We start from the raw sequence: 13,670 nt of genomic DNA, 5'->3' as shown, positions 1-13,670 counted from the left end.
TGAACAAGTATTCCTGACATTATTGTCAGATCTGACAAGATTATCTGCATGCCTGTTTCTGGTGTTATTGTTACTATTGCAGCCAAATAGATCAGCAGGGCTGCCAGGCAACTGGTATTGTTTAAAAGGAAATAAATATGGCAGCCTCCATATAACTCTCACTTTAGTTGCCCTTTAACCCTTCTCGCACCCCGTGTTTTGTGTTTAGAAAAGCCATGTGTACCTCTGATCAATGTGTTCTGCCTGCAATAAAAAACAAAAAATGTTTCACTGCATATTTATCTATTAAACTTTGTTTTAATTCGCATACATGGGATTGTGTGGGAAGGGTAAATGCTTTATTCCACAATGAACAGAGAGAAACTAGACAGTAGTTGATGGTCCGCTGCAGAGCTGGCTACAAAGAGTTACTGCAATCTTCCAACAGCAGCAGAGGGAGGAGGTGGGGTCGCTAGTGCCACTGGGGATACGTGCCGCTATGCCAATGGGAACCCTGACAAATGCAAATTAATACTCTCTCCCAAAAAGGGAGTAGGAATCGCCACAAATTCTAGGCAGTTATCATTACCATTCATTTAGCCCCATTATATAACAAGCACTAGAAAACAGTGGTGCATCCGCACCCACCCCCTTCCCCTTTGCCCCGCTAGTTGCCTGGCTATCCAGCTGATCCTCTGCCTCTAATACTTTTAGCCACAGACCCTGAACAAGCATGCAGCAGATCAGCGGTTTCTGACATTATTGTCAAATCTGACAAGATTAGCTGCATGCTTGTTTCTGGTGTGATTAAAACACTACTGCAGCTAAAATATACCAGCAGGACAGTCAGATAACAATTCTTAAGGTGGCCATACATTACTTAATCTGCCACCAGGTCAACTATTAGGGCTCAACCCCACTAGCAACGCAAGGATTTTGCTTTGATTTGGAAAAATCATGGTGATTTTACCACTATCCCCATTCAAAGAGCCCTTGCGACTAATGCTACGTACACATTTGCGATAACTATCATTTGCAGGGAACGATAGTTACCAGACGAATGATATTGGAAAGATTGGAATGCAACGATGGGATGCAGCGATCATCATACACATTTTAACGATCGTTCTCGCAGAAAAGAACGATCAGAAGGAAATGTTGTTGAACATATTTATATAAGATTAAAAAAAAAACCTGACATGGAGTTACAATAGATACAAATATATGATTGTTAATTTGAAAACAAAGTTTAATTGAAATGAGCAGTGTAACAATCTTTACGGCCGCGCTACAAAGGAAGTACTGAAGCTGGGCAGAATTCAATGCAGGCGCATTGGCCCTTGTAACGATCGTTCTCGGCCGATGTCTGTACACACTATAGTTTTGTAACGATTGTCGGTAGATATGATCCGTCAGGTTGGATATTTCCATCTTCCCGATGTAATGCTATGGGGTTGTTTACAAAACCTCATTGCTCCAGTGTGCACAAACACATAGGATAACATTAGCAGCAGATTTAAAAACTCAAAACGCTCAGAAAAACTCCTCTGGTGTGTTTCAGGCCTAACAGGTAACTGGAAAGTTAGCCAAAGCTGACAGAACAATTAGCACACTGTGCAGACTGAGGCTGCCTTTTATGCTGGGCATACACGGTCAGATAATTCTTATCAATCGAGCCGCTGATGGCTCGATTAATAGGATCCAACCGGTCCGATACCCCGCCGGATCAATACTGCGCTCGATACCGGCGGGGAGAACAATGGGAAGAAACGAGCGGCTGATTAGCAGCGCCCGCGGGGACAAGCATGAATCGATCCGCGCGCACGAGCGGTGACGCGCCGGCATCGAGCCGCTGGCTCGATACCGGCGCAAAAACTAACCGTGTATGTCCAGCATTATATAAACTGACCCTTTGTTTTGGTGCCAAACTCCACGCACTGTGCGACCGGGCCTATTTCCACTATACGTTTTTCCCGTATGCAAATTTTCATGTGCATCTAACAATCATTACATGGTAAACGGATGCAGCATGCAATCCATATTTTTTTCTGCATCGCACCTGCATGTAAAAATTACATTCAATAGTAATGACTCCATTGAAATTCATTTGCTTCATATTTTTTTATATCGCACTTAGTGGAAACGGGCCTTTAGAAACTACATTTTTGCTGTGAAAAAACTATTCACAGCAGCTATTTAGTAAGAATGCTGTCTGCGCTGTCTGTAGCGGACTGTACCCATCATCAGAGGCAGAGACTATAAATCTGTATGGTAACATATTCATGTGCATAAGCCTTAGGAAGAAAGTAAAAACGTTAGAGACATATAAATTAAAGTAAACCTGTAGGGAAAATAAAGTGCCTCTGGGGGATACTGGCCTCAGGAGGGGGAATCCTCTCTGGATCCTAATGAGACTTCCCCATACTCCTCAGCCAACAGCATCCAACCCTAGCTCCCCCGAACACTGCACAGCAATAATGTTTGCATGTGTACAGGCGGCTCTCCGATCGGGCTCCAGCGGAAGTAGCCGATCCTGACTAGGTCTGCTCTACTCGCAGGTGTGGATGGCTTACGCCTGCCTAGCAGAGTAGACCCAATCTGGCTCCGCTATTTCCACCAGAGCCCAAGGGAGGCGCTGATACTGTGCCTGTGCGAGACTCCTAACAAGCGGATCATTAGGGCTCCCATCGCTGGGTCCCGTCTGGTGAAGAAAAACGAGAGAACCTTCTTTAGGATCTAAAGGCTTCACCCTCCCGTTGTAAGTACCCCCTGGGGAAATTTTTTTTCTCTTCAGGTATTCTTTAAGATAAAATAATTTAAAACTTGTATTAACAAAAGCTATAGTTTCCCTCTTAGGTGCTGGTCTACGGAGGTGACAGGATGGCCATGTGATGGTGATGGCATAGTGACATGTCATGGCTTTGGTAAACGTACCATTGCGTAGCAGACAATGGCACGAGCTGCCGCGTTTACTTTGACCCTTGTGTTGTTATAACACCAACCTCGATCTTCCTGTTGGCACTACCCTCTTCCTCCTTCCTCTCCTCTGGCCTTTTGGAAATTTGAGGTTCATTCACTTCTCTGGAGCTTGCCTGCTCTTGCCTGTCTCCATGCTCCTCATTGGCTGGCTCATACTTTTGGTCTTTGGGTGAAATCTTCATGGACCGATCTGGATCCTCCTCGCTGGTGTCACGCTTGGAGCACCTCTTGGCCCGAAGCTCTTTGGCTAGCTCATCCATTTTGTTCCATCGTTTGGAGTCGTCCTGGTCTTTGGGTGAGGTTTCTTCCTCGGAACAGTCTGTTTCAACATCATCTTGTTTGCTTTCCTTGCTGGTCTCTGATCTGAGATCTTCTTTGTTGAAGTCTTCAGGACTCCTCATGGAATCTGAAATGGGAAGGAAAAAATTATCTTCAGTGTAGGACTGTTGCAGCGTAACATATACACAGGGTGGTCCATTTATATGGATACACCTCAATAAAATGGGAATGATTGGTGATATTAACTTCCTGTTTGTGGCACATTAGTATGTGTGAGGGGGGAAACTTTTCACGATGGGTGGTGACCATGGTGGCTATTTTGAAGACAGCCATTTTGAATCCAACTTTAGTTTTTTCAATAGGAAGAGGGTCAAGTGACACATCAAACTTATTGGGAATTTTAGAAGAAAAACAATGGTGTGCTTGGTTTTAACGTAACTTTATTCTTTCATGAGTTATTTACAAGTTTCTGACCACTTATAAAATGTGTTCAATGTGCTGCCCATTGTGTTGGATTGTCAATGCAACCCTCTTCTCCCACTCTTCACACACTGATAGCAACACCGCAGGAGAAGTGCTAGCACAGGCTTCCAGTATCCGTAGTTTTAGGTGCTGCAAATCTCGTATCTTCACAGCATAGACAATTGCCTTCAGATGACCCCAAAGATACAAGTCTAAGGAAGTCAGATCGGGAGACCTTGGGGGCCATTCAACTGGCCCACGATGACCAATCCACTTTCCAGGAAACTGTTCCTGAAGCTGGCATGTTCTCTGAGTTTTTCCAGCAAGATGGTGCACCATCACATTATGGGTGTCAGGTCCAAGAATTCCTAGATGAACAGTTTCCTGAAAAGTGGATTGGTGCCTCCAACCCTTGTTGTTGCATCGTAAGGCAGCTTGTTCTCTCATCTTAATACTATCTATGGTTAAGGGCTCTGCCTCTGACACAGGAGACCAGGGTTCGAATCTCAGCTCTGCCTGTTCAGTTAGCCAGCACCTATTCAGTAGGAGACCTTGGGCAATTCTCCCTAACACTGCTACTGCCTATAGAGCGCGTCCTTGTGGCTGCAGCTCTGGCGCTTTGAGTCCGCCAGGAGAAAAGCGCGATATAAATGTTATTTGTCTTGTCTTGTCTATCTAAAGCTACATACACATTTTTGTTGCCTAAAACATTACTCTACCCCTCAGATCCTCCTCCTGCAGGTTAAATTGGTAATTTCATACTTTAAATTCTAGGGAACTGGTTAATGCAAGCCTCCAACCCCCACCCCTGGCTATTTCTATTGTTATTTTTAAGATTTTCTTTCTCTTTTAACATTTTAGTACAATGAAAAAAAAGCATCATTCTGCTCCCTTCACACACCCCCACACTCAAATTTAAAAATGTTTTTTTTTTCCCAAGGACCTGAGTAACTTTAGAATAGCAGTTTTTTTTATAGTGGGAATGGATATAAGTACCCCTATATTCATTCTCCTGGGAGGGAGCATATTGTATATCTGGGGCCCATTGTCAATGGGGGTGTGCAGATTTCTCCACAAGTCCCCCTATTACCACCATCTCCTCCTGGGCACCTGAAGGGGGAGTTAACCCCTTAACGCTAACATTGGCCAAGGGAGTGGGATTTCCCTTCCTCACTTGCAGAGACCCCATCCCCTTCCCGATGTCGAGAACATTGCTGGTATTGTTGAGGTGGTGGAACCCCACACTTACCGGTTCAGTCTTCTTGGCAATTCCAGCTTGCATAGGGGGTTATTGGGTTTGAGGGAGAGGACAATTTATTTTTTATTGAAATGTTAAAAATGATATATGTAAAAAAATATAAAAGCAAAAACATAATTAACAAAGTGTGGTAGGTAGACTGTCACTAGCCCTTAATGCTAGTAAAAGTTGCAATTGAATCAGATCCCTAAAGTTCTTAACAAAGGAAAGAAACTGGTGACACGACTTTAATAAAAGCTGAGTTTTGAGCAGACTAAGATTTTAAAATCCAGCCAGCATCCGACTAGAACTTTAGGGCCCTTTTCCACTCGGCACCATTCAATCCAAAAATTAGATCGCACCTGTTCTGTAGATCGCAACAACACAGCGATTAACATGCAAATTGCGGTGCTGTTTTTCCACTAGTGCAATTTTTTCCCCACAATCGCAATCGCCGGCCTGCACGATTTTCCTTCTATATTTGGATTCGGTAAATTTCCCGGCAAGATTTTTTTACTCCCATTGGAAGCTGCAAACACATAATAATCGCGCCGTGCACACGATTGGATCGCAATGCAATCGCGGTAGTTGAAATGGAAGAAAACTCTACTGCATGGCAGCACGATTGTGCATGCGATCGCGTTTCCTAGGGGAAAAGGGCCCTATTCACACTTACTCAGCTTTATAAACTTACTGTCCTCTCTTTGGGTGTCATCCTCCTCGTTCTCAGTTTCATTACTCTCTTGCTTTAAATCTTCTTTATCATGGTCTCCAATGTCCTCATCCTCCCGGTCTTTCTTGGAGACCACCTCCTTCTCCTCGGATGTCCCATCACTAGTGGCCTCCTGGTTGTCTTTAGGAAGCTCCATCTCATTGATCTCATCGGTGATGCGATTATCAATCTCTTCATCTTCTGGTGCATCTTCTCTCTTGCTGATCTCGTTACTCTCCAGCTCCTCCCCGCTGTCACTATCCTGAGTGCGTTCCGAGCTCATCTTCTCCACCTCATCGTCTGGCTGCCTCTTGCCTTCCTCGCTCTCTGAAGATTTACCCTGAAGAGGAGGTTCCTCTGATTTCTCTGTACGATAAATTATATGTAGAATAAAGTTATCCCATTTGGATTAAAGAATATAGTCATGGCACTCTATCCTCAGAGGAGCTCACACTCTAATCCTACCATAGACATAGTCTAATGTCCTACCATATCATGTTTATTTGTTTATATAGCACTAACATCTTCTGCAGCACATTACAGAGTACATAGTCATGTCACTGACTGTCCTCAGAGGAGCTCACAATTTAATCCTACCATAGTCATAGTCTAATGTCCTACCATATTATTATTTATTTACATAGCACATTACAGAGTACATAGGCTTGTCACTGACTGTCCTCAGAGGAGCTCACACTCCAATCCTACCATAGTCATAGTCTAATGTCCTACTATATTATTATTATGTATTTACATAGCACTGACATCTTCTGCAGCACTTTACAGAGTACATCGTCCTGTCACTGACTGTCCTCAGAGGAGCTCACAATCTAACCCTACCATGGTCCTAATCTAATGTCCTACAATATTATTATGTATTTATATAGCACTGACATCTTCTTCACCACTTTACAGAGTACATAGTCATGTCACTGAATATCCTCAGAGGAGCTCACACTCTAATCCTACCATAGACATAGTCTAATGTCCTACCATATCATGTTTATTTATTTATACAGCACTGACATCTTTGCAGCACTTTACAGAGTACATAGTCTAGTCATGTCACTGACTGCCCTCAGAGGAGCTCACAATCTAATCATACCATAGTCCTAATCTAATGTCCTACCATATTATTATTACGTATGTATATAGCACTGACATCTTCTGCAGCACTTTACAGAACACATAGTCATGTCACTGACTGTCCTCAGAGGAGCTCACACTCTATTCCTACCATAGTCATAGTCTAATGTCCTACCATATTATTATTATGTATTTATATAGCACTGACATCTCCTGCAGCCCTTTCAGAGTACATCATCATGTCACTGACTGTCCTCAGAGGAGCTCACAATCTAATCCTACCATAGTCATAGTCTAATGTCCTACCATATTATTATTATGTATTTATATAGCACTGACATCCTCTACAGCACATTACAGAGTACATAGTCATGTCACTGACTGTCCTCAGAGGAGCTCACAATCTAATCCTACCATAGTCATAGTCTAATGTCCTACCATATTATTATTACGTATGTATATAGCACTGACATCTTCTGCAGCACTTTACAGAGTACATGTCACTGACTGTCCTCAGAGGAGCTCACAATCTAATCCTACCATAGTCATAGTCTAATGTCCTACCATATTATTATTACGTATGTATATAGCACTGACATCTTCTGCAGCACTTTACAGAACACATAGTCATGTCACTGACTGTTTTCAGGGGAGCTCACAATCTGCAGATGAAGAGTCCTGGCTCCAAGGAAGCTTGGTGGCATAGTGGATAGCACCCAAGGAAGCGCTAGGTCCCTGGTTTGATCTATCTGCACGGAGTTTGTATGTTCTCCCTGTATCCACGTGGGTTTCCTCTGGGCACTCCGGTTTCCTCCCACATCCCCAAAAAACATACAGATAAGTTAATTGCCTACCCCTAAGTTGGCCGTGGACTACAATGGATATATGACTGTGGTAGGGATTAGATTGTAAGCCCCTCTGAGCAGGGCCGGTCCTGGACTTTCTGCTGCCTGAGGCAAAGATCGTAAAGGCGCCCCCCCCCAATATTTCTACAAAACATGAGCGGCGGCCGGCGGCAGCCGGCGGCAGCCAGCCAGCCTTATCATCATTATCGACACGTCGGCGGCGCTCGCTGCTCAGTGACTGACCGTGACAATCAGCCGCAGCCAGGGCAGCAGAGCGGGCGGCAGCCGCCGCCATCAAATCAGCAGGCTTAGGCACTAGGCAGCGTCACCAGCATGCAGCCTTGGAGGAGACAGGAGAGGCCGCAGAGCTCAGAGTCATCGGACTCGGAGGCCGGCGGCAACAGTGCAGTTTCTAGGCTAAAATGCACCCAGGGCGAGGGTGTAAAAATTGCGCCCCCCCGGTATAGGTAACCAGCTATAGGTCCCCCCAGAGTATAGGTGGCCAGGCATGGGTGAGCCAGTAAAGTTGCCCCCAGTATAGGTTAGCCAGGTAGTTGCCTCCAGTATAGGTAGCCAGTATAGTTGCCCCCAGTATGTTAGATAGGCAGGCACCCCCCCCCCCCCCCCCGGTATAAGTTAGATAAGTAGGTGCCCCCAGTACAGGTTAGCTAGGTAGGTGCCTCCAATATAGGTAGCCAGTATAGTTGCCCCCAGCATAGGTTAGATAGGTAGGTACCCCCAGTATAGGTTAGTTAGGTAGGTGCCCCCAGTATAGGTAGCCAGTATAGTTGCCACCTGTATAGGCTAGCTAGGTAGGTAGGTGCCCCCAATACAGGTTAGATAAGTGCCCCCAGTATAGGTTAGATAGGTAGCTTCCCCCCAGTATAGGTTAGATTAGGTCGCTGCCCTTCAGTATAGGTTAGATTAGGTAGGTGCCCCCAGTACAGGTTAGATTAGGTAGGTGCCCCCAGTATAGATTAGATAGGTAGCTGCCCCCAGCATAGGTTAGACAGGTAGCTGCCCCCCAGCATAGGTTAGATAGGTAGCTGCCCCCCAGTATAGGTTAGATAGGTAGCTGCCCCCCAGTATAGGTTAGATAGGTAGCTGCCCCCCAGTATAGGTTAGATAGGTAGCTGGCCCCCAGTATAGGTTAGATTAGGTAGGTGCCCCCCAGTATAGGATAGATAGGTAGCTGCCCCTAGTACAGGTTAGATTAGGTAGGTGCCCCCCAGTATAGGATAGATAGGTAGCTGCCCCCAAAACAGGTTAGATTAGGTAGGTGCCCCCCAGTATAGGATAGATAGGTAGCTGCCCCCCAGTATAGGTTAGATAGGTAGCTGCCCCCCAGTATAGGATAGATAGGTAGCTGGCCCCCAGTATAGGTTAGATTAGGTAGGTGCCCCCCAGGATAGGATAGATAGGTAGCTGCCCCCCCCCAGTATAGGTTAGATAGGTAGCTGCCCCCCAGTATAGGATAGATAGGTAGCTGGCCCCCAGTATAGGTTAGATTAGGTAGGTGCCCCCCAGTATAGGATAGATAGGTAGCTGCCCCAGTACAGGTTAGATTAGATAGGTGCCCCCCAGTATAGGATAGATAGGTAGCTGCCCCCAAAACAGGTTAGATTAGGTAGGTGCCCCCCAGTATAGGATAGATAGGTAGCTGCCCCCAAAACAGGTTAGATTAGGTAGGTGCCCCCCAGTATAGGATAGATAGGTAGCTTGCCCAGGTAGGTGCCCCCTCATAATGGCGGAGGGGGGAGCCGGAGCCGCGGTGAGGGCAGCCCGACCTCTCCCTCCCTCTCCCCGGGCCGCCCTCCATGCTCCCCCCTCGGACTTTAGGCAGCGTAGGGAGTTAGCGCGCAGGGAAGCGCTGCTGTACACAGTCACAGCCTGTTACTCACCTCCCTGGATCCGATCGCCGCTCCCGCCCTGCTGGTCTCCTCTCTGCCTAGCCGGCTGATACACACGCGGCTGCTTCCTGTGTAAACAGGAAGCAGCCGCGTGTGTAATGTATCAGCGGCTACATTGCAGAGAGGAGACCAGCAGGGCGGGAGCGGCGATCGGATCCAGGGAGGTGAGTAACAGGCTGTGACTGTGTACAGCAGCGCTTCCCTGCGCGCTAACTCTGCTGCCTAAAGTCCGAGGGGGGAGCATGGAGGGCGGCCCGGGGAGAGGGAGGGAGAGGTCGGGCTGCCCTCACCGCGGCTCTGGCTCCCCCCCCCCCCCCCGCTCAGTCACAGCCATTCATCTGGTGCCGCCCCTCCACTTCCTGCCGCCTGAGGAACCCGCCTCACCCCGCCTCATGGGCGGGCCGGCCCTGCCTCTGAGGGACAGTTAGTGATAGTAATATAGTCTGTGAAGCGCTGCGGAAGACGTTCGTGCTGTATAAATACTAAGTAATATTAAAGTGGATCCGAGTTAAACTTTTTCTCATTCCATAATTGTGTTCCTTACATATAGTTTATAGGGCATTCCTCAAGCCAAATACTTTTTTTGTTTTGTTTTAATACTCTAATTCCCTATAAACTAATTAAGCCTTGCCCACAGCTTTTTCAGAGTAGCTTGGCACTCAGCGCCATGTAGCAAGGGCTTATGGGAGTTCAGTCTGGGCAGGAGGAAGAGGTTACTAGCCAGAGATTTCAGACGCAGAGGGGAGGAGGGAGGAGCAGAGGGGACTGAATTTGTCACAGGCTGAGGGCTGGAGATGCTATCAGCTTGCCTATGTGTAATGTGACAAACAGAACATGGCTGCTCTCATTGTATCACAGGAATAAATAATCATAAACTTTTGAAGCTGTTTGCAGCTAGATTTGCTGTGTAAACTATCTAAACTTTAGATACGATATATAGAGAAGTTACTTGTTATAGTTAGTTTTTCATCTCGGATTCGCTTTAAAGGAATACTTAAGTCAAAAAAAAAAAAATGACATTTACTCACCTGGGGCATCCCTCAGCACCCCGAAGCTGGATGGTGCCCTCGCAGCCCCGCTCCGATCGTCCTGTCCCCGCCGGCGGCTACTTCCGGTTCGGCGACAGCCGCCGACAGGCTGGGAACGCGGCTGATTTTCCGCGTTCCCAGCCGCTGCTATCACTCTCTATGCTGCTATAGCGTATATATGTCGGCGGCTGTCGCCGAACCGGAAGTAGCCGCCGGCGGGGACAGGACGATCGGAGCGGGGCTGCGAGGGCACCATCCAGCTTCGGGGTGCTGAGGGATGCCCCAGGTGAGTAAATGTCATTTTTTTTTTTTTACTTAAGTATTCCTTTAATCTACTGCAGCTAGCTGCAGCAACCAGAGTGACCAGGAGATGGCAGCACCTCACTTGAGTACATTCCAGCCCAAAGAAATGAAAAACTTACACGTCTCACAAATTTGGTAAAAATAGAAATTCTATTAAAGTGAACCTGAAGTGATAGGCAAGTGGAGGCTGCCATATTTATTTTCTATTAAACAATACCAGTTACCAGGCAATCCTGCTGATCTATTTTGCTGCAGTAGTGTCTGAATCACATCAGAAACAAGCATGCAGTTAATCCTGTCAGATCTGACAAGCGCTCGGCAAGCACTAATTATTATTATTATTTAGTATTTATATAGGGCCGACATCTCCTGCAGCGCTGTACAGAGTATATTGTCTTGTCACTAACTATCCCTCCGAGGGGCTCACAATTTAATCCCTACCATAGTCATATGTATGTATCGTGTAGTGTATGTGTCATAGTCTAGGGCCAATTTTCTATTTATCTGTATGTTTTGGGGTGTGTGTGAGGAAACCGGAGTACCCGGAGGAAACCCATGCAGACACAGGGAGAACATACAAACTCCTTGCAGATGATGACCTGGTTGGGATTCGAACCGGGGACCCAGCGCTTGCAAGGCAAGAGCGCTAACCACTACGCCACCGTGCTGCCCATCAAACGCAAGTGCTCATAAAAGCACTTATACCGTTTTACCCCTAAAGTAAGACATCCCCTGAGAATAAGCCCTAGCAGGAATTCCTAGCATGCTTAAAATATAAGACCTCCCCCGAATGTAAGCCCTAGCAGCAGCCCACATGACACCAGCAAGTCACACTCAATACAAAGCCTGGATACAGGAGAGCAGCAGTATAATGTTAGTTCTACAGTCCTGTATATGTGTCAGGCTATTTGTATTTTTGTTGGAGCCAGCCCTCCTGATCTGTGGTGATAAGCATTAGCAGCAGCACTTCACCTCTTCACCTTTTCCCAGGACACACAGCTTATTCTATCATAGCTTTGGAGAGCCTGACAGAGTTCTCTGCCTACAAGAAATAGACTCTTACCCACATGAGCAACAGAATCAATTTCTTGTAAGTGAGAGCCAATATCTGCAAACCACAAGCTCTGTGCATGCTGCTTGTGTTTCAGCATGGCATGCAGTATATACATTCTGTATAGGAAAACTACCAGTGTTTCCTCCCAAAAATAATACATCCTCTGAAAATAAGCCCTAGCACATCTTTTGGAGCAAAAATTAATATAAGACAGTGTCTTATTTTCGGGGAAACACGGGTAGTGTGGATCCGGCCTTCGGGTTTCCCTTAAATATGGTAAATCCTCAGCAGATTGTTGGAAACAGTTGTGTATTTCCGCTCTGGTGATGAATTTCCCTTTAAATGTCCCATTTCAGATGATCAGAAATGATTGTGTTTCAGATGGTCATCAGGCTAAACAGGATGTTAGAATCCAATCTAATGATTTATCACGCTATGCCTCTCTGTGTTCGTATTTGTAAAGCTCTGCGGAGTATCAAATAAACGCCTGCCTGCAGAATGCCAAGGTTATCGGATAAAGCGAGATGGATTTCAGAGTCACGGTGACACTCACCGGAGGACGAAGCTCGGCTGTTCTGCCTCTCAAGGACGCCGCTGAGCTCCTCCTCGTAACCACGGCTCTTCTTCGTCTTCTGCAGCCTCTCCATGGCTCCTGTGGACGGCACAACGACAGAAAAAACCCACCTTTATTCTGGAACACGAGTCATGTTATTATTTTATGTCACTAAAAATGATCTGTGCTGTTCAGGTGGCAGCCTTGTGTGGGTGTCTTAAGGACAGGGCCAATTCTTGGGCAGTGTGGGGGGGGCGACCACCCTGGGCGAACACTGGCAAGTAGAAGAAGGGGTGCGCAGACAGAAGGACAACCGCTAGCCGGTGACGCAAAGTGCTGCCGAATGGAAGAGGAAAGAAGAACACCAGTGTGATCACCTTCCTTGACTCCTCCTGGGCTGCCTGCGTCAGACGTCAAATCATCAAATCAACCGCATGATGATGACACCTGTTGTCCTGTAGCGGTACTGCAGGCTGTCAGGGCATGGCACCCATGGAGGAGTTTGCTTTCCAGGTTCTCTTCGCCTGTGTTTTCCTGGTCCCTGCTTCCTCCTGGATGAGCAGCTGGTCACTAGTAAGTAGGCAGATCTACTTGTGACCTGTGGCTGTGTGACTGTCCCTAAAGAATAAAGGTTCGCGAGTTCACGTGTGAGGGGGGGGCGCAATTTTTACACCCTGGCCCTGGGTGCAATGTAGCCTAGAAACTGCCCTGCTTAAAGAGCACCAGAGATGTTGGAACCAGAAGCATTTATACTTACCTGGGGCTTGCTCCAGCCACATACAGCCAGGGGTTTCCCTCGCTGTCCTCCCAGGTTGCTCCACTGTCTTACGGTCAGCTCCAGTAAATTGGCAGAACACACCCAGCGATGTAGTCCCTTCCCATCTGAGTTTGATGGGGGGGGGGGGGGAGGTATGGAGAGTGCACTGCCGGGTTGTGCATGTGCAATTGAGCGTGACTGGCTGATTTACCGCGGGTGACCGTGGGACAAGGGAGGATCCTGGGTGGACAGAGAGGGAACCCACTGCCTGCATGGGGCTGGAGAAAGTATAAATGGTTCTATTCCCAATGAAAAAAAAAATGCTTCTATTCCCAACATCTCAGGTTTCATTTAACTACTTCCCGATCGCCCATAGGTGGCAGAAAGCGGCCGCGCACATGTGCGTGTGTGCCCCCACCCGCGGCACCCGTATATTTGTTACTCGTTTTGTAGCTCGCACTCTGTTCTACATTTTAGTCATCATGT

At 46.8% G+C, this 13,670-nt stretch overlaps 1 protein-coding gene across 2 annotated transcripts in view; it reads right to left on the bottom strand.

Annotated features, from left to right (window-relative positions):
- The window catches only part of CHGA (chromogranin A), a 49,745-nt gene that overhangs the window by 1,754 nt on the left and 34,321 nt on the right, over positions 1-13,670 (bottom strand). The window contains exons 6-8 of one of the 2 annotated variants that reach the window (XM_068254614.1): positions 12,428-12,526; positions 5,631-6,014; positions 2,982-3,364 (exon numbers count right to left, since the gene is read on the bottom strand). In XM_068254614.1, the coding sequence (XP_068110715.1) occupies positions 2,982-3,364; positions 5,631-6,014; positions 12,428-12,526 (866 nt within the window). Of the gene's footprint in view, positions 1-2,913; positions 3,365-5,630; positions 6,015-12,427; positions 12,527-13,670 lie in introns of both variants that reach the window. The other variant, XM_068254615.1, reaches the window with a different exon arrangement.

This window comes from Hyperolius riggenbachi, chromosome 9 (genome assembly GCF_040937935.1).
Source record: "Hyperolius riggenbachi isolate aHypRig1 chromosome 9, aHypRig1.pri, whole genome shotgun sequence".
Classification (NCBI taxonomy): Eukaryota; Metazoa; Chordata; class Amphibia; order Anura; family Hyperoliidae; genus Hyperolius; species Hyperolius riggenbachi.
The sequence above is the reverse complement of the archived record's forward strand: the minus strand, read 5'-3'. Positions and strand labels throughout refer to the sequence as shown.